Genomic DNA, 26,355 nt, shown 5'->3' on the forward strand with positions numbered 1-26,355 from the left:
TGTGGTGGGGGCTGCTGGGTGTGGCCTTGCAGTCACCTGAACATCCATCCTCCTCTTCTGTACCCCTCCTCACATCCAGAATGAAAAAGTGAGACCCCATGTGGCCCCACCATGGATTTAGGAGCCAGGAGTGCCCAGCAGCTCTACTCGAGAAGAAATTTCTAAAAGGCTTTTGGGACCATTCTATCTCTTCCTTTTCCACATACTCCATAAAGGGACTTCTTTTATTTATTTTTTCAATGAGGTTAAACAATGCTTAACTAAATTTATTCAAGAAGAGAGCAAGATAATTAGAACAGGTGTGATTGAAGCTGGCCCCTAAAAGCCAGGGAAATGCAGCTCCCTTCCCCTGCAGGCTATTGCTAACTCTGAATGGCTATCCTTCAGGAGGTTGTAGCCCTGTCACTTATACTTTGGGGGATTTAAACAAATGTAAGTGGTTCCTTCAGCTCATCCTCCTGGAAGCTAAATGAGTCCTTGATTTTACTAAATTGCTGCTTTACTAAATCTGGAATATCTTCCCTGCTGGAATAAGACAAAACCTTAGTGACTGAGCCCCAAAGAGGAGGGGAAGTGAGAAGAAAGGCAAACTCATGATACACCCAGATAGGGAAAGAAGAGAGCATGTGAAAATGCAAAGTGCCCAACATACTGAGCACGGCCCTTCCTGGGGGCTGCTGCAGGCTGTCCCTGCTCTGGCAGGGCAGCAGCTGGGGCCCTGTTTCCCCACTGTACCCAGTTCTCCCACCACCACAGCCATGTACCACGATGCATCCTCTCCTCCCCAGCTCTGAGCCATCAGGAGCACCTCCTTCGCCATCTCCTGGGGAATCTGGGTAATTGTGTTCCCGCCGTCTGTGCTGCCTTCCTCCCAGAGAGGCTGGTCCAGCTCAGTGTGTAGCCAGGCTGGACAGCGGAAGTAGCTGGAAGGTTTGCTGTGGCCCTGCTGTGTAAAGGGACAGGGTAGAAATGATGACATTCCTGATGCTCGGACCTTTAGACTTTACAGTGCGATGTTAATGGCCTTTTAATCATTTTTAAACAAGGGTGGGAATCAAGAAGTTTCCCTGATACCTCTTATGCAAGCAGCTCTTTGACAACCTTCTCCAAATAGGAGGAAAAAGAAACAGTGAAACCCTATTTCTCTGTGCTCCACTCAGCCAGTAGTTGCATAAACTAAAATCTGCCATACTCAGGTCCCAGGGAAGTTAAAATACAGTTTCTTTCCCACTGTGAATTTTCAGGCTTTATATGGGAGAAGGGAGAAAGTTCAGCTTCTTGAAGAAATTCAGGAATCCTAGAATGTTGTAACTTTGGGAACCCAAACACTTTCACATCAATTATTGTATAGGAAAAAACTTTACAGCTCTGTATGAATGATTATGATTTTCCCCTCATTATCTTGATTGTTATTTTCTAGGAAGAAAAAGACATCCTTTCATCCAGAAGTGGGTAGGGCACTCCGCTCCACCCCTCCCATGAGGGGGTTGCCCCAACTTTGAACCTCCTCTGCACCTGTAGGCTGTCTTTAGCATCCTCGCAAGAATTCAAAACCACTGATCGCACACCTGCAATGCACCAGAAACTGCTCAGCTTGAAGGATCTAAAGGCAAGTGAGACACAGTCCTTGGACTTCTTAGTAGCCGAGTGTTTAGGCTTCCTGTGTGGGTGCATACTGAGAAATCACCTGGCTTTGCTATCACTTTTGTGTTAGTTTTTCAATTAAAAGTCCCCTGACTTCTGAAAACTGTTGGCCTTGTTTTGGAGAGCTGGAGTGTCCCCTGAATGTTAAAGCCTTTTCTGGAGAGGGACCAAATTACACTGACTCCCAGCAGGCTGCCCAGACAGTGCAAAGAAGGGGAGAGAAGTCAACTGTCACTAAGACTCAACTGCAGTGACCGAAAACAAGGGAGAAAAAGGCAAAGAAGCAATTTGGTAGTCCTTGAGCCAAGGGTTAGGAAACTAGGAAATACTCCTTGCAACTCAGGTCTCATATTCCACTCTCAGGGACCTTAAATACCCAAAGCTAGAAGTGTCTCCAGGCTCTTCAGTGATGAAAGAGGCCTAGGATTTTTGTTAGTGATTCCTATAGCTGGAATGAAGAAGCCCAAGCTGTGACGGACAAGTGCCTGGAAGATTTATGAGCCCCTTTGCAAGTCACGTCCTCCCTCAGCAGGCAATGGAAGGTGCTCAAGGATGAAGGTGCCCCTCTGGGCTGTCTGGGGGCTGGGTCTCTGCCCCCGAGGAGTCCCAAGGAGTGGGGTGGTGGAGCAGACACACTACATATGATTCTCCCTTCTCTTTCTCCACATGCCCTCACACCTGGGGATGAGCCCTCAAAGTGGAGCCATTGTTCCTGTTGTTTTTCAAACTGCCATTATGTGCCTGAAAGGACAGTGCTTCCCAGGGTGGGAACCTTGGCATGCAGGTCCTTGCTCTTCATCCAGAGGAACCAGCCTGCAACACGGAGGTGACAGCCCTGCAGGGACAGGAGTGGTGCTGGGGGCTGGCCCAGCATGCTGTTGCCACCCTGGGGCCAGCTGACCTGGGCGGCCAGCCTCACCTGCCCTGCCAGCAGCTGTGTGAAATACTCCTTCACACAGGATTTGTGAAGGTTTGTCTGACAGGTTATGGCAGGAGGTTTGGGGGAGCGGGGAATGATAACGGCAGAGTGTGTTGTCAGTGAGCTCAGTGGCATTAAGTGGGAGTCAGAAGACCCTATGGAGAAACAGATGAGGGCCTCCCGCAGGCTGTCTGAATTCATGAGACCAGGAGCTAGGCTCACCCCAGAGGAAGCTAGAGTCTGAGCACAGAGGAATCAGGCTGTAGGGACGAGACCTGTGCCTGCTCTCCTCCCAGCGGCTTTGGAAACACAGCGCCTCCTCATGGAAATGATTTTTTAGTGAGCAAAATGAAGTAAGGAGCAATGGGTTGGAGACACACGGTCTGGTCAGCTCTATCTTGGGAGAAGGCCCAGAGAAGGGCTTGGAAGGGTATGTGCAGCCAAGCGTAAGGTCACAAAGGGGCTGGATCAGGTTGTGCATAAAACACTGGGCTGAGCACATCTCAGGCCCTCCAACCTATTATATTTCCCACTGGCTTTGGTTACAGTCAGTGTAAGTAAATAAATGTTTGGGCCCCACAATGCCTTGGCTATCCCATGTCTGATGTCCTAGAAGGAAACGACTGTGTGTGGAAGGTGTTCAACAGATTCGGCTTCCTTCTAATAAATCTTTCTTTTGCCTACAGTGATTCAGATTGGATTTCGGCCATTTGCAAATAAAGGAACCCTGATTGCAGCAGAGAGGTAACATCACTGAGGTTAAGGCGGCATGAAGCAGTCTGATTCCAGAGGAGTGCTGTCAGTCAGGCAAGCTACTGTCACTTGGAGTAGGAAGACTTCACCGAGGTCTGTAACTGTAGCCATGACATACAGGACACTTACTATACGCCTGGCAAATGCAAGTAATTTACTCGAATGCGCTCCTTAATCCTCCACCAGGAAAGTGTCAGTGTTCCCATTTTCTAGACTAGAATTTTGACATCCAAAATAGGTGGGAAGCTTCTCTGAGGTCTCAGAGCCAGGAAATGGTAGCGTCAGGTGCAGCCCAGGCAGTGTGATTCCTGGTTTCAGACTCAACAGCTGCACGGTGCTGCCTGCCAGATGGGAATTGCATACACGGGCACCAAGGCAGCTTTTTCTGGAAACTGGCAGTGGGTTTTGGTGGCGTCAGGGCAGGGGAGGAAAGATACTGACTTCCTACCGTGTCCAGGTCTGCTGCCCCTGCCCAAGTGATGGCTGGAACGGCAGTGCAGGTCCCGCTAAGCTCCCTGGGCTGTCTCCTGGGGCGACACTTTGAGAACCCACATTGCCCACTGCAGCTGCTCCTGAAGCTCCTCCCCATGGTGGAGCTGGGACTGGGCAGGGTACTGTCTGTCACTGGGCTTCAAGCACTGGGTCAGGGGTCTCCAAGCTTTGGTGTGACCACCTTTCCAGGCCTGGAGCTGGGCCACAGCATGGTGGGCCTTGGCTGCCCGCTCCCACCACAGCCAGTCCAGGATGTGCATTCCCCTCTCCTCTGGGTGCTCTCGGAGCACAGGGACCCTCTGGGCCACCTTTCTGGTGAGGACAAGAATGTCCTCCAGAGTCACAAGAAAGTCTTTCTGGCAGGACTCAGACTCCTGATCTCCTGCCACAATTCCCTGCGCAGCTTGGATGCCAGACACCATTCTTTCCAGGGAGCTCTCTGGCCCTGTTTGGGGGTCTTTGCAGGCAGAGAACCTTGGGAAGAAGGCATCTAGGAAGGCAGATTCACAGTCTGCACTGATGCTGCTGAGGTGGCTGGTCAGGGCCTTGGCTCGAAGGGTGAGCTCCAAGCAGAGAAGTTCAAAGCACGTGGACCGGCTTGGAGATGGCTTGGGGGAGGAGGCCGGGATCTGTGCCACATCCAGCCGGGCATCTGTGAGCACGTGTACTTCCCTGCCCAGAAGGGAGACCTTACCCTTTACTTGGTCATTCCCGCACAGTAGCCAGACAGCCTGGCAGCCTCTGAGAAACATGAGTTGCCTGAGCCAGCCCTTCCTGCAGCCTCTGCTGGTCCTTCACGGCCTGTCTCAGGGCTGTAGGAAGAGGCCCGTGGCCTGCTGACCTTCTCCAAGCACTGGAGCAAGTCTTGGACAGCCACTGACCACAGAAGGCAGCCGTTCTCAATGCTCTCCTCCCACATTTCATGGAAGCCACCAGAGGCCAGAGCCATGTCCAAACACTGTTTAGTGCGGGTCTCCACCTCCTCCAATCTGCCTCACATTTGTAAATGTGCTTCTCGATGCCCAGTTGAATTACAGTCCTTGTTACCCATAGGCTCACTTTTGGCTGCTAGTTGAACCATTGAGGCTAAATTCTGCTGCACCTCCACGAACACTGCCATGCTCCCTGGAAGATCAGCTTCTGGGTCGTGACAAAATAGCTGTTGACATAGAGGGTACCAGTCACCAGCCATGGCTACCAAAGCCTGCCTGGTTTCCCTGGTTCACCCAGACAACTAGAGAGCCATTTCCAGAAGCCTATCAGTTCTGGCAGTTATGCAATGTGCCCTTGCTAGGTCAATAATAGAAGATGCCAGTGTTGGTCTTTCTTGGAGTCCAGTCATGCTCTCTAACCCCCATAGTCCCTCCCCAGCCAAGGTGTCTTTAGCCGCATCCACATTCTGCCCCTGCAGGCTGGTGCTAGCTGAGATCACTGCCTGGTGGCTCTGGCTCTCTCTAGCAAGGGTGTGTTTGCTGGTGGCAGGGCATGGCATGATCCCCCCATGTGGAATCAAGGGGTGGGAAAGAATGTCCCTCCATGGAGAGGAGGTACCTGGGTCCCTTTTCCCCAACTGAAACACCGCCTGGTGTTTCAGTGCTGGAGCTGTGGAGTTCTGGAGGCCAGAGAGAATGAAGTAAGTCTGTGTGTTGGCAATGCTACACCTTCGGGCTTGGTCCTGAAGGGCGCTGAGGATATCTGCATGCTTAGTCCTGTCCAGCCCCTGCTGGATGCTCCGAGCCGAATAGATCACATGTTTGGTCAAGGTTAAAACTCCATCTGTGTCCTGAGGGCTGTGCCCACCTAAACCACACTGGGCAGCAGCCCTCAGGCCCGGGGAAGACTGCTGCAGCTGCTGGGTGAGGACTCTCAGGCCGTTCCGGAAAATGGGAACTCGATGTTGGTCCACATACCTACCTGCTCACCACCCACACTACGTGTGAAGCCCGACCCTGTAAATGTGCCACGAGCCGGGGAAGCTCTCCGGACTCCCCACCCCTCACCGCCCCTGTGCTCGGTCATTTCCTGAACAGACCCGCTCAGGAACTCGGGAGGGACTGTGGAGAAATCGTCCAGACAGGCCAGGAGGCGCTCCGATGCCCTGGCGCACGGCCGCAGCAGCGCCCCGAGGGCACCAGGGCTCCAGTCCAGACCAGGCCGGGGGCTCGGGGACCGAGGCCCGCCAGGGAGGTCTGCCCGTCGCGCCCCGTTGTGATCGGGGGCAGCAAAGCGCGGCCCAACAAGCCTCTCTGAGCACCTGGTCGCGGTAAGGGGCAGGGAGGGGCTGTAGATTCTGCGGTGGGGTGGCGGGGCCTGGGCCTGACGCGGGCAGCCAGCGGGGGATGTCGCCGCTTGGAGGGGGACCTGGCCCACCGGGAACCCGGCGCCCCAACCCCGCGGCCTCCAGAGGCAGGACCTGCCGGGGCAGCTGCAGCTTCCGAGCCACAGCGACCGCCCCGCCGCCTCCCGCCCCGTCCCGTCCCCTAACGCCCGGGGCCGAGGCCGTGGCGCGCCCGGCCGGAGGAAAAAAGGTCACCTACGGCTAACGTGGACAGAAAATACTCTGCTTAGCTGAAAATATACACCTCGTAAATGGGGGCCGCGACCAACATGGAGCCCGGTTTGGGGGTCGGAGGGCCCACCTGCAGTCCAGAACAGGAGCCGTCAGCCGTGGGGACCGATGAGGTCAGGGACGGGTGCTGAGGGGCACTTAGGAAGGCCTTCCTGTGGGGTGAGGAGGATGCGCCCTCCGGATGGCCGGTCCGGGAAGTGCCTTTGAAGTCCTTCCTGGCTCTGCCCGTTTGGACGGCTCTCGTTGGCACCCTGTGCATGGCTGGTGCCCAGACACTTTCAGGAACCTGCCCTTCTTTCCCCTCCTTCTCCCAAGCCCAGGCCCACGCCCTCTGGCTCTGCTTCTTCCAATTTTCCTTTAATGAAGATCTGTTAAATCACAAATCCACCCCCACTCAATTATCCACACTACTAAAGTTTTAATGATAACCATTCATTGATAGTTTTGATAATATTTAAGGCATATAGATTCTAACAGAGAACAATGTTGCAACCTAAAAGAGTTGTGCCATATGGTAGAATGTCAGGATGGAAAATGCGGAGTGTTTGGAAGCCGAGGGGTTGTCCTGGCCCCCTGAAGGGGACCCTGCCAGCTGTGGGCCAAAGCAGCAGAGCTTTCATTTCAGAGCCACGTTTGCCAATAGTCTGAGACTTGCAGAGGTTTCAGTAGACGCTCCCTCCTAGCTCCAGGCCACCAGCTGGGTGGGAAATGAACCCTTCAGTGACACCATTTTATTAAGGGGCCACATGTGGGCTTAGGATCCTAGACCCTAACTCAGTATGTCAGTACCTGGCTCGCCGTGGCAGCTCCCACATTCAGCATTGGTTAAATTGGTAATGAGCTCTGGCAGAAACGTAGGCAGGTTTCTCCCTCTGGGACAGGTGTCCATTGTGGGAATGACTGGCCACACCCATGCTTCCCAGCAATGAGCTCTGTTCAGACCAGCGAGCCAGCCAGCTCTGCCTGAATCAGCCTCAGAATCTGCTGAGCTGTGATCACTAGCTCCTCCCTGAGGCTCTGACACTCCGGCTGAAGATGGAGCTTCTGGGCTACCAGCATGATGTCCCTTCCAGCCAGGATCAGAGACCCGGCAACAGGCCGCATTTCCTCCTCAGAGTCTCCTGCCCGCCAGGACGGATACATCTTCAGTCAGCATTTACTAACCCATCATGAGTGTAACGTTTCAAAAAAGGAACATACTCGTAAGGAAAATAGGAGACCTGGACTTTACAGAGCACTGTGAAGCAATTAAAATGGTGACACACGTCTATCTGCATGGTGATAAAAGCCTCTCCAAAACATGGTGTTGCGTAAATAAAGTCAAATTACAGAATAGCATGTACAGAAAGATCTCATTTGTTTTCAGTTGTGCAGATCTACATGGAGAACTGTCCAGAAGGATGATAATAAGCAAACTGTGTTTATATCTTTCTGGTGTTTTAAAATCTGCTTTGTTCCCTTTTGAATTGGTCTAATTTTACCTGCAATGAACCTGTATAATTACTGCAAAAAACAAAAACCTCTTTTTATACAAGGGAAATATCTAGAACCTCATTTCAACCCATATTATCAAGAGGAGAGGTTTTGTATAACAAAAAACACTTTCCATGAACATAGATATCCACAGCAACTGTTTTTTTGTTTTGTTTTGTTTTGTTTTTATAGATAATTATTTTTTTATTGAAGGGTAGTTGACACACGGTATTACATTACATTAGTTTCAGGTGTACAACATAGTGATTCAACATTTACATACATGACAATTCTAGGTACCAGCTATCACCATACCAAGCTGTTAAAATATCTTTACTATATTCATTACATCCCGGTTACTTATTATTTTACCATTGGAAGTGTATACTTTTTTTGTGTGTGTGTGTGAGGGCATCTCTCATATTTATTGATCAAATGGTTGTTAACAACAATAAAATTCTGTATAGGGGAGTCAATGCTCAATGCACAATCATTAATCCACCCCAAGCCTAATTTTCATCAGTCTCCAATCTTCTGAGGCATAACAAACAAGTTCTTACATGGAGAACAAATTCTTACATAGTGAATAAGTTCTTACATGGTGAACAGTACAAGGGCAGTCATCACAGAAACCTTCGGTTTTGCTCAAGCATTATAAACTATAAACAGTCAGTTCAAATATGAATACTCATTTGATTTTTATACTTGATTTATATGTGGATACCACATTTCTCTCTTTATTATTATTATTTTTAATAAAATGCTGAAGTGGTAGGTAGATACAAGATAAAGGTAGAAAACATAGTTTAGTGTTGTAAGAGAGCAAATGTAGATGATCAAGTGTGTGCCTGTAGACTATGTGTTAATCCAAGCTAGACAAGGGAAATAAAACATCCACGTATGCAGAAGATTTCTCTCAGAATGGGGGGGTGAGGTTCTAAGCCTCACCTCTGTTGATCCCCAATTTCTCACCTGACGGCCCCCCTGCGACTGTGCCTATCTTAGGTTGTTCCTCCCTTGAGGAATCTTACCCGTCTCTGGCTAACCAGTCATCTTCCGGGGCCATACAGGGAAATGTAAAGTTAGTAAGTGAGAGAGAAACCTTATTGTTTGAAATGGTTAGCTTTTTATTTCTTTGCATATTTATGCCCTGTAGCTTCTATGCCCAGCATTTGTCTTGAGGTATCTTCACCACTTGGAAGAATTATGATACTCGGTAAATTTGATATGAGGCACAAATTCTATTTAAGGGTTGTAATTAGGAAGGAAGAAGAAAAGCTATAGAAGTAGCAGGCGGCAGAAAACATGGGAAGATTGATTATTTCTTTGACATATCTTCTTGTAGAGTAACTTCAGCATGTATAGGTTTTAAGCTACTACTTAAATTGCGTACACACATTAACATAATAGGAGTATAGTTACATAACCAAAGCATATCTGTAATTACCAGCCATCTCCAGTGAAACCAAGAAAACGAGTTAGGCACCTTAGACATTTGTGAAAACTTATCTATGATATGGTGGATATTGTCCAACTGAACTTGAACAGTCTGAGAGAAATCAGACAAATTAAAACAACCCATTCCTGGGGAATGTTCACATCCCTTATGTTCTTTTAACAGTAAATAGTCTGTAGTTGTAAGATTTTGGAGTGCTACAATTTGCACTTCTCCTAATTCTTGATTGAGATCCAACAGGATACATCCAGTCAAATTTGTTGTTTTACTGTATGCACAGGCCAGTTTAGATATCTCCTTCCTCATTCCAATGGCAAGTCCAGGAACTGGTGGGATGAGTGCATCTACAGCTGTAGCAGTGCGTGGATCTTTGTTGGGGTTTTTTGATGATCATCTTCTGGCATGAGTCTTCCAGAGAGTGCTGATGTTGGAAGTTCTTTTTCATATCGTATCTTAGTTCATTTTCGGGGTAGCCAAGTTAGGCTTTGGTCCTCTGTATAAACACAAACAGACCCTTTGCCTACACTTTTATATGCCCTTTATACCCTTGTGTAGAACTCATTGGAGGTTACCACACAGGAACTGCCCTTTTTTTTTTTTTTTGGTATCACTAATCTACACTTACATGATGAATATTATGTTTACTAGGCTCTCCCCTATACCAGGTCCCCCCTATAAACCTCTTTACAGTCACTGTCCATCAGCATAGCAAAATGTTGTAGAATCCCTACTTGCCTTCTCTGTGTTGTACAGCCCTCCCTTTTATCCTACCCCCCGATGCATGCTAATCTTAATACCCCCTTACTTCTCCCCCCCCTTATCCCTCCCTACCCACCCATCCTCCCCAGTCCCTTTCCCTTTGGTGCCTGTTAGTCCATTCTTGAGTTCTGTGATTCTGTTGCTGTTTTGTTCCTTCAGTTTTTCCTTTGTTCTTATATTCCACAGATAAGTGAAATCATTTGGTATTTCTCTTTTTCCGCTTGGCTTGTTTCACTGAGCATAATACTCTCCAGCTCCATCCAAGTTGCTGCAAATGGTTGGATTTGCCCTTTTCTTATGGCTGAGTAGTATTCCATTGTGTATATGTACCACCTCTTCTTTATCCATTCATCTGTCGATGGACATTTAGGTTGCTTCCAATTCTTGGCTATTGTAAATAGTGCTGCGATAAACATAGGGGTGCACTGATCTTTCTCATACTTGATTGCTGCATTCTTAGGGTAAATTCCTAGGAGTGCAATTCCTGGGTCAAATGGTAGGTCTGTTTTGAGCATTTTGATGTACCTCCATACTGCTTTCCACAATGGTTGAACTAACTTACATTCCCGCCAGCAGTGTAGGAGGGTTCCCCTTTCTCCACAGCCTCGCCAACATTTGTTGTTCTCTGTCTTTTGGATGGCAGCCATCCTTACTGGTGTGAGGTGATACCACATTGTAGTTTTAATTTGCATTTCTCTGATAATTAGCGATGTGGAGCATCTTTTCATGTGTCTGTTGGCCATCTGTATTTCTTTTTTGGAGAACTGTCTGTTCAGTTCCTCTGCCCATTTTTTAATTGGGTTATTTGTTTTTTGTTTGTTGAGGCATGTGAGCTCTTTATATATTCTGGACATCAAGCCTTTATCGGATGTGTCATTTTCAAATATATTCTCCCATACTGTAGGGATCCTTTTTGTTCTATTGATGGTGTCTTTTGCTGTACAGAAGCTTTTCAGCTTAATATAGTCCCACTTACTCATTTTTGCTCTTGTTTTCCTTGCCTGGGGAGATATGTTCAAGAAGAGGTCACTCATGTTTATGTCTAAGAGGTTTTTGCCTATGTTTTCTTCCAAGAGTTTAATGGTTTCATGACTTACATTCAGGTCTTTGATCCATTTTGAGTTTACTTTTGTATATGGGGTTAGACAATGGTCCAGTTTCATTCTCCTACATGTAGCTGTCCAGTTTTCCCAGCACCATCTGTTGAAGAGACTGTCATTTCGCCATTGTATGTCCATGGCTCCTTTATCAAATATTAATTGACCATATATGTCTGGGTTAATGTCTGGATTCTCTAGTCTGTTCCGTTGGTCTGTGGCTCTGCTCTTGTGCCAGTACCAAATTGTCTTGATTACTATGGCTTTATAGTAGAGCTTGAAGTTGGGGAGTGAGATCCTCCCTACTTTATTCTTCTTTCTCAGGATTGCTTTGGCTATTCGGGGTCTTTGGTGTTTCCATATGAATTTTTGAATTATTTGTTCCAGTTCATTGAAGAATGTTGCTGGTAGTTTCATAGGGATTGCATCAAATCTATATATTGCTTTGGGCAGGATGGCCATTTTGACGATATTAATTCTTCCTAGCCACGAGCATGGGATGAATTACCATCTGTTAGTGTCCCCTTTAATTTCTCTTAACAGTGACTTGTAGTTTTCACAGTATAAGTCTTTCACTTCCTTGGTTAGGTTTATTCCTAGGTATTTTATTCTTTTTGATGCAATTGTGAATGGAGTTGTTTTCCTGATTTCTCCTTCTGTTGGTTCATTGTTAGTGTATAGGAAAGCCACAGATTTCTGTGTGTTGATTTTGTATCCTGCAACTTTGCTGTATTCCGATATCAGTTCTAGTAGTTTTGGGGTGGAGTCTTTAGGGTTTTTTATGTACAGTATCATGTCATCTGCAAATAATGACAGTTTAACTTCTTCTTTACCAATCTGGATTCCTTGTATTTCTTTGTTTTGTCTGATTGCCGTGGCTAGGACCTCCAGTACTATGTTAAATAACAGTGGAGAGAGTGGGCATCCCTGTCTAGTTCCCGATCTCAGAGGAAATGCTTTCAGCTTCTCGCTGTTCAATATAATGTTGCCTGTGGGTTTATCATAGATGGCCTTTATTATGTTGAGGTACTTGCCCTCTATTCCCATTTTGCTGAGAGTTTTTATCATGAATGGATGTTGAACTTTGTCAAATGCTTTTTCAGCATCTATGGAGATGATCATGTGGTTTTTGTCTTTCTTTTTGTTGATGTGGTGGATGATGTTGATAGACTTTCGAATGTTGTACCATCCTTGCATCCCTGGGATGAATCCCACTTGGTCATGGTGTATGATCCTTTTGATGTATTTTTGAATTTGGTTTGCTAATATTTTGTTGACTATTTTTGCATCTACGTTCATCAGGGATATTGGTCTAGAGTTTTCTTTTTTGGTGGGGTCTTTGCCTGGTTTTGGTATTAGGGTGATGTTAGCTTCATAGAATGAGTTGGGAGTATCCACTCCTCCTCTATTCTTTGGAAAACTCTAAGGAGAATGGGTATTATGTCTTCCCTGTATGTCTGATAAAATTCCGAGGTAAATCCATCTGGCCCGGGGGTTTTGTTCTATGGTAGTTTTTTGATTACCGCTTCAATTTCGTTGCTGGTAATTGGTCTGTTTAGATTTTCTGTTTTTTTCTGGGTCAATCGTGGAAGGCTGTATTTTTCTAGGAAGTTGTCCATTTCTCCTAGGTTTCCCAGCTTGTTAACATATAGGTTTTCATAGTATTCTCCAATAATTCTTTGTATTTCTGTGGGGTCCGTCGTGATTTTTCCTTTCTCATTTCTGATACTGTTGATTTGTGTTGACTCTCTTTTCTTCTTAATAAGTCTGGCTAGAGGCTTATCTATTTTGTTTATTTTCTCGAAGAACCAACTCTTGGTTTCATTGATTTTTGCTATTGTTTTATTCTTCTCAATTTTATTTATTTCTTCTCTGATCTTTATTATGTCCCTCCTTCTGCTGACCTTAGGCCTCATTTGTCCTTCTTTTTCCAATTTCGATAATTGTGACATTGGACCATTCATTTGGGATTGTTCTCCCTTTTTAAAATATGCTTGGATTGCTATATACTTTCCTCTTAAGACCGCTTTTGCTGCGTCCCACAGAAGTTGGGGCTTAGTGTTGTTGTTGTCATTTGTTTCCATATATTGCTGGATCTCCATTTTGATTTGGTCATTGATCCATTGATTATTTAGGAGCGTGTTGTTAAGCCTCCATGTGTTTGTGAGCCTCTTTGCTTTATTTGTACAGTTTATTTCTAGTTTTATGCCTTTGTGGTCTGAAAAGTTGGTTGGTAGGATTTCAATCTTTTGGAATTTTCTGAGGCTCATTTTGTGGCCTTGTATGTGGTCTATTCTGGAGAATGTTCCATGTGCACTTGAGAAGAATGTATATCCTGTTGCTTTTGGATGTAGAGTTGTATAGATGTCTATTAGGTCTATCTGCTCTACTGTGTTGTTCAGTGCTTCCGTGTCCTTACTTATTTTCTGCCCAGTGGATCTACCCTTTGGGGTGAGTGGTGTGTTGAAGTCTCCTAGAATGAATGCATTGCAGTCTATTTCCCCCTTTAGTTCTGTTAGTATTTGTTTCACATATGCTGGTACTCCTGTGTTGGGTGCATATATACTTAGAATGTTTATATCCTCTTGTTGGACTGAGCCCTTTATCATTATGTAGTGTCCTTCTTTATCTCTTGTTACTTTCTTTGTTTTGAAGTCTATTTTGTGTGATATTAGTACTGCAACCCCTGCTTTCTTCTCGCTGTTGTTTGCTTGAAATATGTTTTTCCATCCCTTGACTTTTAGTCTGTACATGTCTTTGGGTTTGAGGTGAGTTTCTTGTAAGCAGCATATAGATGGATCTTGCTTTTTTATCCATTCTATTACTCTATGTCTTTTGATTGGTGCATTCAGCCCATTAACATTTAGGGTGACTATTGAAAGATATGTACTTATTGCCATTGTAGGCTTTAAATTTGTGGTTACCAAAGGTTCAAGGTTAGCCTCTTTAGTATCTTACTGCCTAACTTAGCTCGCTTATTGAGCTGTTATATACACTGTCTGGAGATTCTTTTCTTCTCTCCCTTCTTATTCCTCCTCCTCGATTCTTCATATGTTGGGTGTTTTGTGCTGTGCTCTTTCTAGGAGTGCTCCCATCTAGAGCAGTCCCTGTAAGATGCCCTGTAGAGGTGGTTTGTGGGAGGCAAATTCCCTCAGCTTTTGTTTGTCTGGGAATTGTTTAATCCCACCGTCATATTTGAATGATAGTCGTGCTGGATACAGTATCCTTGGTTCAAGGCCCTTCTGTTTCATTGTATTAAATATATCATGCCATTCTCTTCTGGCCTGTAGGGTTTCTGTCGAGAAGTCTGATGTTAGCCTGATGGGTTTTCCTTTATAGGTGACCTTTTTCTCTCTAGCTGCCTTTAAAACTCTTTCCTTGTCCTTGATCTTTGCCATTTTAATTATTATGTGTCTTGGTGTTGTCCTCCTTGGATCCTTTCTGTTGGGGGTTCTGTGTATTTCCGTGGTCTGTTCGATTATTTCCTCCCCCAGTTTGGGGAAGTTTTCAGCAGTTATTTCTTCTAAGATACTTTCCATCTCTTTTCCTCTCTCTTCTTCTTCTGGAACCCCTATAATATGGATATTGTTCCTTTTGGATTGGTCACACAGTTCTCTTAACATTGTTTCATTCCTGGAGATCCTTTTATCTCTCTCTGTGTCAGCTTCTATGCGTTCCTGTTCTCTGGTTTCAATTCCATCAATGGCCTCTTGCATCCTATCCATTCTGCTTATAAACCCTTCCAGAGTTTGTTTCATTTCTGCGATCTCCTTTCTGGCATCTGTGATCTCCCTCAGGACTTCATCCCATATCTCTTGCGTATTTCTCTGCATCTCTGTCAGCATGTTTATGATTCTTATTTTGAATTCTTTGTCAGGAAGACTGGTTAGGTCTGTCTCCTTCTCTGGTGTTGTCTCTGTGATCTTTGTCTGCCTGTAGCTTTGCCTTTTCATGGTGATAGGAATAGTTTGCAGAGCTGGGACGAGTGACGGCTGGAAGAACTTCCCTTCTTGTTGCTTTGTGGCTCTCCTCTCCTGGGAGAACAGCGACCTCTAGTGGCTTGTGCTGGGCAGCTGCACGCAGACAGGGTTTCTGCTTCCTGCCCGGCTGCTATGGAGTTAATCTCCGCTGTTGCTGTGGGCGTGGCCTGGCTCGGGCAGCTACTCCAAAATGGTGGAGTCGCGTTGGAGCAGGAGATGCTGGGAGGCTATTTATCTCCGTAAGGGGCCTCCCTGCTCCCTGCAACCCAGGGGTTAGGGTGCCCAGAGGTCCCGGATTCCCTACCTCTGGATTAAGTGTCCCACCCTGCCCCTTTAAGTCTTCCAAAACGCACCTGCCAAAACAAAACAATGACCACAAAAAAAAAAAAAAAAATTTAAATTAAAAAAAAAAATTTTTTTTTTTTATTAAAAAAAAAAAAGTGGCCGCTCGTTTCTCTTTATTCTCCGGCGCCAGCCTCAGGCATCTGCTCACCGGTCTTGCTGCCCTGTTTCCCCAGTATTGGGGGCCCTATCCCTTTATGACTTCCAAAAAGCGCTCGCCAGAACAAAACAGAAAAAAAAAAAAAAAAAAGAAAATGGTCACGCGTTTTTCTGGTGTCCTCCGGTGCCAGGCCACCGGTGCCCACTCACTGTTCTTGCTGCCCTGTTTCCCTAGCATCCAGGGCCCCCTGGGCACGTACTGTGTCTGCACTCTGGCCCGGATGGCTGGGGCTGGGTGTTTGGCAGTCCTGGGCTCCGTCTCCCTCCCGCTCTGCCTATTTTTCTCTCACCGGGAGTTGGGGGGATGGGCGCTCGGCTCCCGCCGGGCTGGGGCTTGTATCTTACCCCCTTCACGAGGCGCTGGGTTCTCTCAGGTGCGGATGTGGTCTGGATATTGTCCTGTGTCCTCTGGTCTTTATTCTAGGAAGGGTTGTCTTTGTTATATTTTCATAGATATATGTGGTTTTGGGAGGAGATTTCCGCTGCTCTACTCACGCTGCCATCTTCCGCCCCTCCCCACAGCAACTGTTTTGTGATTGCAAACATTTCTTTTTCAATAATAATCCCTAACCCAACAAAACAAAACAAAAGAAGTCCTCCTCCTCTGGCCCCCTTGTAATGGTTATTCTTTGCAAATAAGGCTGAGCTCTGTGCCTCTGGAATTGAAGGCTGGGAAGTCATAGGAGTGCCAGCTGGAGTAACCACTGAGAAGCTCCTCTCAGCTCTTGGTCCCTTACCAACTGGCAGCCCATTTCAAAGCCCCTCATCCCTTCCTGCCCCAAACATCACAACCACCCTCATGTGAAATACCCACTGAGCTCCCAGTATGCAGAATCACACCAGAACAACCCAGCTCAGCAAAATGGCAAAACCCTGAAAGGGGAGGCAGGGAAGAATGGGCAACAGCTGTCTCCTTCCCTTATTTTACTTTTAACTCCTTGTGGAGAATTTTCACATCAGCTGTGGTGGACATGCGGGCTGCTGAGCCCATAAATATGACTTGCCATGTCTGGGCAGCTGTTCAGTTGCAGAGCTAGGCCCTCACCCATGCAGCCTAACTTCCTGAGTTTTTGCATTTCTCAACTTTAACAGGAGGGGAGAGAAGCAAAGGTGTCAACGATCAGGACTGTGTGTGTGAAATGAGGTGGGGAAGCCCAGTGTTGATGCAGTGCACCAGCTACCTCCTCATATGACCACGCAGGACCCGCCCAAATGAGTCTACTGATGACCCCCTGTCTCCACCCTCTTCCTTGAGACTTTTGGAACATTTTTCAGTCCTCCTCTCTCCCCTCACTCCCAACCCTATTTTTAGAGATTGTTAATGTTCATTCGAAGCCACAATTAGAACTTCCCTTAGCATTCCATCTTCTCTACCAAGAATTTTGAGTTAATCCTTCTAAGATACTAGCTATGGTCCTTTACAAAGTTATTTTCTTCTTCATCTTCCTTTATCTTGAGGTCTTGGTTTCTGTTTGTGGGTTAGTGTTATTTGCCAATCTTTTTCTTGAGTTTTGATGATTTCTTGAGTTGGGGTACATGGTGATATAGTCACTAAATGCTTGCATATCAGCATTTATATCCTTCCTCTTACCAGGTTAATGACAAGCTCTCTGGGTAGAACATTCTTAGTGGCAGGCCTTTCCTCTCAGTACTCCAGAGATTTGATTCCAGCAACTTCTGGCCCCAGAGTCACAGATGAGAAATCTGAGGCCAATCTTACTGATACCAGTCTGATTTTCTTTCTTTTTTTTTTTTTTTTTTGAGTTTGCAGCTTTTTTTCTTTTGGTATCATTAATATACAATTACATGAGCAACATTATGGTTACTAGCTTACCCCCATTATCAAGTCTCCACCACATACCCCATTACAGTCACTGTCCATCAGCATAGTAAGATGCTGTAGAATCACTACTTGTCTTCTCTGTGCTATACTGCCTTCCCCATGCCCTCCTACACATTATATGTGCTGATCGTAATACCCCTTTTTACCCCCCCCTTATCCCTCCGTTCCCACCCATCCTCCCCAGTCCCTTTCCCTTTGGTACCTGTTAGTCCATTCTTGGGTTCTGTGATTCTGCTGCTGTTTTGTTCCTTCAGTTTTCCTTTGTTCGTATACTCCACAGATGAGTGAATCATTTGGTACTTGTCTTTCTCCTCTTGGCTGATTTCACTGAGCATAATACCCTCTAGCTCCATCCATGTTGTTGCAAATGGTAGGATTTGTTTTCTTCTTATGGCTGAATAATATTCCGTTGTGTATATGTACCACATCTTCTTTTCCATTCATCTACTGATGGACACTTAGGTTGCTTCCATTTCTTGGCTATTGTAAATAGTGCTGCCATAAACATAGGGGTGCATCTGTCTTTTTCAAACTGGGCTCCTGCATTCTTAGGGTAAATTCCTAGGAGTGGAGTTCCTGGGTCCAATGGTATTTCTATTTTGAGTTTTTTGAGGAAACTCCATATTGCTTTCCACAGTGGTTGAACTAGCTAACATTCCCACCAGCAGTGTAGGAGGATTCCCCTTTCTCCCCATCCTTGCCAACATTTGTTGTTGTTTGTCTTTTGGATGGTGGCCATCCTAACTGGTGTGAGGTGATATCTCATTGTGGTTTTAATTTGCATTTCTCTGATGATTAGCGATGTGGAGTACCTTTTCATGTGCCTGTTGGCCATCTGGATTTCTTCTTTGGAGCAGTGTCTATTCAGATCCTCTGCCCATTTTTTAATGATTTTCTTTTATAAGTAATTTGTTTTTCTTTTGTCTGAAAGGACTTAGAGTCCAGGACTTTTACAGATATATGCTTTATGTGTATCTTTCCTCCACAGTCTCACATAGAACCCAGTTTTTATGTATAGATTTGGGTCATTAATTGACTCAGAGTAAATGTCTTCTATTATTTGTTTAATTATTGCCTCTCCTCAATCTCTTCACTTTTCTTCTTTTAGAAGCTCCAGTATTTGCAAACTGGATCTCCTGGGTCTGTTCTTCTAGTCTACTGTTTTTCATGCATTTCTCTATTTTTCCTGTTTTACTCTGTGGTTCAAATTACATTGTTGGCTTGATCTTCAGATCACTAATTTGAGTCATCATTGTAAACATTCTCAAAAGTCTGCTTCAAGCCTTGAGGGTATCAGACTACACTTCTCACTAAAAATGCTTATAAAAGATGGATAAAGTATTTTCAAAAACCCAGATATTTTAAGGTACTAGAGAGCACCCAAGGGGGCAGGCCTTACTCCTGAGTAACACAGGCCAAAAGGCAGAAAAGCCATGTAAAAAAGTGGCAACTACTCTACCGCTTCAGTGGTCTCACGGTGCTGAGTACACACAAAGTAGACTTTGGGTCTTGTCGATGTGGAGGGAACCTGATGAACATCCCAGGATTTCCGCTGAGACCCCAAAAGACTACACCTTAGGAGGAGGAACAAACTAGAAATAGGCAACCTCTTACAAAGCCTGAAATCAGTCTGGAATCATCTCAAGATTTTGATTGGGTAAGTGTGACCTGTCTTTAACTGCCCACCAAAATAAATTAAGTTCTCTCTAGAAGGAGACAATCTTATCTAGAAGCACTACAATTTTGTGCACATAATATACTGTATTCAGTGTTTTAAAATTGAAAGTTAAAGGTGGTATCTCATATTATTTGGGTCAATATACCATATAATAAACAGTGTTGAGACATCTGAGTAGCCATCTAGAAAATATAAGGTGAGATGCCTTATCTCAAAACCATACACAAGACTGAACTCTGAATGGATTAGGGAATCTAAATGTAAAATCAAATCCATACAAGTACTAGAAGAGAACATGAGTGAATTGATCTTTAATCTTGATAGAGAGAAACCTTTGTAACTATGACTCAAAATCCAAAGGCGATAAAAGAATAGTTTGATAAATTTAATTACATAAAAACTTTTATGTTTTTATAATTAGATGTTATTTAAAAAGTGAAAAGACCTACAGGAAACTGGGAGAAGATACTTGTAATATATATGACAAAGGGCTAATAAACTTATTCATTGTTTATAAACCTAATAATATAACTTTTCCCTGTACACTTTGCTTTTTAACACTTAATATAACCTAACATATACTACAAAAAACTAATAACCTAATATATATTTCAATATATTCAATATATATTTCAACCCAGCAATCTCACTACTAGGAATCTACCCTGTCCAACAATATGAAAGTACATAGGCACAAGGTTACTCACTGCATCATTGTTCATAATTTCAAATATTGGAAACACTGAAGGACAGTGGTTGAATAAATTATGGTGTATTCACACATACAATGGAATATTATGCAACAGTATACAAAAAAGTAAGGAAAATTTCTATGAAATGATATGTGTGAGCACCAAGATATATTGTTAAATATTATAATCAAAGTACACAACAATGTCTGTAGTATGCTACCCTTAATGTAAAAAAGAAGATATAAGAAAATAAATGGGTTAAAATCAACCAGAATGTGGGGAAATCCCAAAATGAAATATGAAAAGTAACAAAGGAACCTAACTAACTACTAAAGTTGTCAGGATTCTAAGATGGCCCAAAGCTTCTCAACCATTGGTGTACATGGCCCCTTACAGTGGCCTCCCCTTAAGTGTATGTGTGGGACCTATGAATAGGACAGGATGTCACTCTACAGTTACATTATACTGCATGGAAAAAAGGATTTTTTCAGATGTAATTAAGGTCCTTAATCAGTTGGCTTGAGTTTCAAGGGGGCATTATCTTGGGTGGGCCTTACCAAATCAGGTCAGCCCTTAAAAGAGGGGATCAGTCCTTCTGGAAAAGATAGATTTGAGGCAGCAGAGACACTCTCCTGTTGGCCTTGAAGAAGCAAATTGCCACATGTGGAGAGGGCCATGTGTCAGGGCCTCAGTTCTACAAACTGCATTTTGCCAAGCCTGTGAGCTTGGAATGGGAAACCCAGCCTCAGATGAGATTGCAGCCCCAAATGACACATGAGACACGCATCTCACCCAGCCTGGCAAGACTCAGAGCAGTGGACCGGCTGCCTCAAGCCCAGACTCCGGACCCACAGACCCCGTAGACAGTAAATATGTGCTGTTTTAAGCTGTTGTCACTTGTAATGCAGCAAAAGAGAACTAATACAGTTACAAGTGGATAACATAACAACACTGAAGGGGATGGTGAAGAAAAGAACTAAACTAAATACTTTTGGAGAACAGTATTTTTCCTGGATAGGTCTGTCTAAAAACAGTAAGAACTGCATACAAACATTGCCCTCTACTTAGCCGATCTGTTTCTCATAATGGTTGTAGTTTACGTCTGCAAATCCTCTACTGAGATTTGATGGTTCTTTAAATGTTTTTGATATAAGTTCTTTACCAGATACAGGCTTTATAAATATTTTATCCCAGTCTCCAGCTTGTTTTTTCATTCTCTTAGTGGTTGCCTCTTGAGGAGCACAAATTTTTTTTAATTTTTTGATAAGGTCCAATATGTTCTTTTATGGATCAAACTTTAGGTATTGTATCTAAGAAATCTGTTCTTAACCCAAAACTTCAAAACTTTTTTTACCCTATGTTTACTTTGGGAATTTCTATAGATTTAGGATTTATATTTAGGTCTGTGATCCATTTTGAGTTAATTTATATATATGACCTAAGGTATACATAGATCAAAGTTCAGTTTTTGGTATATGAACATTCAGTTTTTTCCAGTTTGTTACTGTTTGTTGAGAGACTAAAGTTCCTCCACTGATTTGCCTTTACACCTTTGTAAAATATCAGTACCAATTTATATAGAGTCTAAAAAGTCAAGGATTCATGTTGCAATGAACGAATTCATTTATAGTGTAGGCCAATAAGAATAATTTTGAAATGCATAACTGCAAGTAGAAGTGAAATCACACAGTATTTACTATAGCACAATTACACTAGAAATCAGGGGAAAAAAAGATAACTAGAAGATCAGCAACTGTGTGGTCCAGGAGAGACTGCAGCTGGAAGTGGAGGGGACAGATAAGTGAAACCACCATCTTTCCCGGAGCTTCTGTGTTCTGTGATGCTTATGGCAACGGTGCAGGTCACCACCCCAGGGTTACTGTTGACCCGGATTCTGAGGCAGATGGTGCCCTCCGGGCATGTGCACCCAGGGACCCTTCCCTGTTTACCAACCAGTATAGCCGTTATGCATATACACACACATACACAGATCCATGCATATGCATGTGTATATGTGTATGTGGATAGCTATACTTACACAGACATTTCTTTATATAAATGATAAAAAAGAAAACGGAGAGATGGAGAAAAGAGGATGAGCAGAGGGAGTGGGAAGGAGAGAGAAATATCTGGAATCAATATGTAACCAAGTGTTCATAGCGATAATCTCTGGGTTGTAGGTTTATGGGTTGTTTTCTTCCTCATCTCATTCATGTTTTTGTAGTGTTCATCATATGTTACATTTTCTAGCAACAGGAAACATACTTGTGTTGGCCTCTTCTTGTGGGGTCTTCCACGAAGCCCCATTTGGCTGCCAACACTAATCTGCTGAGCAGCAAGTTCCTTCTGGCCTCCTGAGAGTTTACCCATTAGAGAGAAATGCTGGGACTTGCCAGCCGAACACTTTGCTCATTTTGTGCTGATGGTTCTCCACCTGGCCCTTCCCAAGCACTGCTTGCGGAGCTGTCCTAAAAGCCAGTGGAGCCAAACCGAAGTCAGAATATGAATCATTTACAGTATTGCCCCAGAGGATGGGCTGGAGCATTTCTCATGGTGATGAGCATGGACAATTCTCTTTATAAATAATTTACTTGCCAGGGACAGACAATGCAGCAAAGGTGTTTATTCTGAAACAGATAAAAAGGACATTTAACTTCTCTCAAAATTTAGTGTGCCTTTTTTTGTGGTTACAAAATGCATTGTGTGAGAAAACGTAGGATGTACAAAAATGTAATAAATTAGTATAAAATCACTCTGTTCTCAAACTCCTAGGCAAATTATAAATACTTTGACAAGTTTCTTTCCATGAATTTTTTTACATAATTGGGGTCACACCATATACAGTTCCCCAGCTTCCTATCTTGTGTGTGTGTTAAAATACATATAAGACAAAGATTTACCATCTTACCCTTTGTGTAAACATCACCACCATCCATCTCAAGAACTTCTGTCATCTTCTCAAACTAAAAACTCTATACCCATTAAATGGTAACTTCCCATCTCCCCTCACAACCATTCTTCTTTTTATTTCTATGAATTTGGTTACTGTAGGGACCTCATATAAATAGAATCACACAGTACCTGTCTTTTTGTGACTGGCTTATTTCACTTAGCATTAAGTCCTCAAGGTTCAGCCATGTTTAGCAGGTGTCAGAATTTCCTTCCTTTTTAAGACTGGATAATATTCCACAGTATGTGTACAACATTTTGTTTATTCATTCATCTATTATGGGCACGGATTGCTTCCACCTTTGGTTGTTGTGAAAAATGTGGCTATGACATGGATGTACTATGAACATCAATGTACAAATATCTGAGTCTTTGCTTACAATTCTTTTGGATATACATGCACAAGTGGAATTGCTGAGTATCTGCTAATCTATTCTTAATTTTTTGAGGACTCGTTTATAGTTTTGAATTCTCTTTGTTGCTAATTCACTTAATTTTTGAGCATGAGTCTTTTTTTCAACAATATTCTTGTAATGCTTTGCTCAGGTCACAGGCCAAAATTGATGTGTCTGTAGCCTGAGCTCTTTTAAAGAAGCTCTGGAAAGACTTTGCTTCCAGCTCAATTTTGGCCTGTGAGACCCAAGACAGAGGAACCAGCTAAGCCCACTGACTTCTAACCTCCAATACTGTAAGAGAAAAAGTTTGTGTTGTTTTAGGTCCCTAAGTTTGTGATACAGCAGCGAAAGGAGATGAATACATGCCCCCTCAGTCTCCCATTCATTAGAATAGGTGCTGAGACTCTGTCATGACCCTTGACATTTTATGAAGAGTACAAGCCAGATATTTCTAGAAAGTCCCTCAATTTGGGTTCGATATTTTATAAACAGATTTGAGTTATGCATTTGGGGAATTGATTCCACAGAGAGGGATTGTGTTCTCAGTGCATCACGTTGGCAGGCACATGATGTTTTTGTCTCAACAAAGTTAACTTTGATTGCTTGGGTAGGGTGACATCTGCCAGGCTTCTCCTCTGGGAAGCTACTAGTTTGCCTTTTGTAATTAATAAATGCTTTGCAAGAAGATACCTTGAGACAGTATAAACACATTAAACTTTTGCCCACCAGTTTTAGCACCCACTGAAGACCCTTGCCTGGAACAGTTATTGTGACAGTTGTGTGCTCTGTCAGTTTTCATTCTAGCTCCATGTTAGCTTTAAACATTTGTTTGGTAGCCTACTTCCCCAAGTGAAGCAATGCTGTAACTTTTCCCCCTAATAAACAAATGTTCAACAACTGTTCATACATTTTAAGTATCTATTTTGTATTTATGATCACCAAAAGGTTGCATCATCATTTACTAAACTAGGACATTTAGCTTGTTTCTACTTGTTCACAATTTTAAATTACATCACCACAAATGTCCTTAGGAATACATCTTGACTCAGAGTTATGACTATTTCCTTTCCACAGGTACATATTTTCTAAAGTCTTGGATCTGTATTACCAAATTACCCTCTAAAACACCAATTTTCATTGTTATCAGGAGTATTTGAGGTGACCCATTTCTGCCAGTGATGAATATTATTATTACCCTTTAATCTTTGGAGGTATGTTGAGCTGGAAAAATAGTATCTTGCCATTTGAATTTTCAGTTTGTAGTTTGCTAAATTTTTGGTGAAAAAATCATTGAATATTAGTAAGATTGAATATATTTTTCATATTGTAAAATTCATTTTTTATTTCTTCCTCAGTGAAGTATCTGTGCTTTTCTCACTTTTCTTTTTAGGTATTTGGCTTTTTCTTGTTTACATAGTTACACGTCTTCTGTTTTCTCTAGAGCTCCTGAAGGCAGCGGCTGTGAGCACCTTATTCACTGCTGTCTTTCAACACTTAGAAGAGTGCCTAACACCTCCCTAGTGGTCAATAAATACTTGTCAGATGAAAGGGAGGACTATTTATGAGGCCTCTTCCTGTTTTAAAGATGTATCTGAAGCAGTCATTCATTGCCTCCCGTGTGCCAGGCAGTATGCGCATCGCAGTGACTTGTACGGCTTGTTACTCGTACCCTGATGAGAATCCTGTGAGGGAGATTTGGTTTTTATCCCTGCTTTCACAGATGAGGCACACAGAGGTTTCAGAATTTAGCCACAGCCACACAACTAGTAAGCAGTGGGGCTGGCATTTGAACACAGAGGGACTAGCTCCTGTACCTATATGAAGTTTGGGGCACCAACTAGAAAAATGTAAAGCTTCTATTGTAGTATTCAACTTTCATTTATAGAGTCTGGTTTTGTTATAATAAGGCCCTTTTATATTAACGCTGGAACTGGAATTTAATATGGAAATAATTTGCATGCAGGTTTACTAATAAACGATCAGGCCCAGTGCACTGACATGAAGATTATATTTATACAACTCTGTAAATTCTTGTCTTTATAATAAAAAGTAATACATTTTATAAAAATTGATCTAGAAACCTTTTGATGGGACGTACAACTGCCTCTTAGTGGAAAAAGCTAATTCTGAAATGTTTCTCTATTGAAATTACATCCCACCTAATAAATAACAACAATAAAAAGTAGGTTTGCTTTACATTTTACCAATTTATTTTCACACCTGACTTCTTTCCAAAAGCACTTAAAGAGACTATAATAAGGCTCTAGTTTCACTTTTCTGCAAATTTGTTAGTCTTGAGGTTTTGAAATGATTACCTTTTGACAACTTGCACAAACTCTTCACTAGCATGAGCCAGTTCCTCCACCATCTTCTCCAAAGAGGCAAATACTTCATTGTCTGTGTCATTCCTGTCCATTGATATGATCAAATGGCAAAGGGGAACAATCATTGGTGAGGGGATTCTCTCATGGCCTTATTCTGTATCAAGGAACTGATGTCTTCCAGGAGGAAAGACTCCATGTCTTCTATTCTGTGAACAGAACTGTGACATGGTCCTAGCCCATGCTGACTGACATGTTTAATATTTCTCTGACTTTATATTTGCCTAACTTTACCTCTACAATGAGAAAAAAAATCTATAACATACTAAAGAGATAAATGGGGGTAAATTTCATCCTACGGAGATAAATGGGTGCCTGCATCATTTTCAGGACCTTACAAATACAGAATATGTTGTGGCTTACCAGCAACATTTGAAAAGGGGGGATAAGCAGACAAGAAAGAGGTTCTGGAAGGCAAAAAGGATGGAAAATGACAAACTGTATGAAATGGAGACAGTGTAAGAAATGGTTGATTTAATTTTGAAGACATGACTGAGCTGAGCAACAGAGAAAATTATTTCTGGGCAGGAGTAGGACTGAGTTCTAACCAAAGACCTTCTAACATTTGGATTTCAGAAATGCTATGGACCAATAATACCTGTGTGCCTCCCATTTGCTTCTCTTTGAACACGGATAGAGAGGTTATCCTAAGCCTGCGCCCCACCATGGTATGTTGGGTGTAGGTGGTAGGCTGACGTCTTTTCCCTTTAATTTCACAAGTGCACAGATAGAGAGGAACTGTGCTTGTGGAGCTGTAGTTAAGAAACTATACCT

At 43.5% G+C, this 26,355-nt stretch overlaps 2 protein-coding genes across 2 annotated transcripts in view; one reads left to right on the forward strand and one right to left on the reverse strand.

Annotated features, from left to right (window-relative positions):
• LOC118922368 (girdin-like) overlaps positions 1-3,827 on the forward strand; it is a 107,271-nt gene extending 103,444 nt beyond the window's left edge. Inside the window, 2 exon segments of the mRNA XM_057497006.1 lie at positions 1,421-2,614; positions 3,250-3,827. The gene's annotated coding sequence lies outside the window, so the exon portion shown is untranslated.
• On the reverse strand, positions 67-26,119 carry LOC118922367 (uncharacterized). The gene is given in 10 exon segments (XM_057497527.1): positions 67-1,001; positions 3,824-4,531; positions 4,533-4,640; positions 4,642-5,720; positions 5,722-5,812; positions 5,814-6,331; positions 6,448-6,732; positions 7,320-7,527; positions 25,516-25,669; positions 25,672-26,119. Coding segments are annotated over 10 exon segments (3,699 nt in total). The 5' UTR covers positions 25,721-26,119; the 3' UTR covers positions 67-502.
• Positions 26,120-26,355: the final 236 nt, after the last annotated feature.

Source organism: Manis pentadactyla, chromosome 2 (genome assembly GCF_030020395.1).
Source record: "Manis pentadactyla isolate mManPen7 chromosome 2, mManPen7.hap1, whole genome shotgun sequence".
Lineage (NCBI taxonomy): Eukaryota > Metazoa > Chordata > Mammalia > Pholidota > Manidae > Manis > Manis pentadactyla.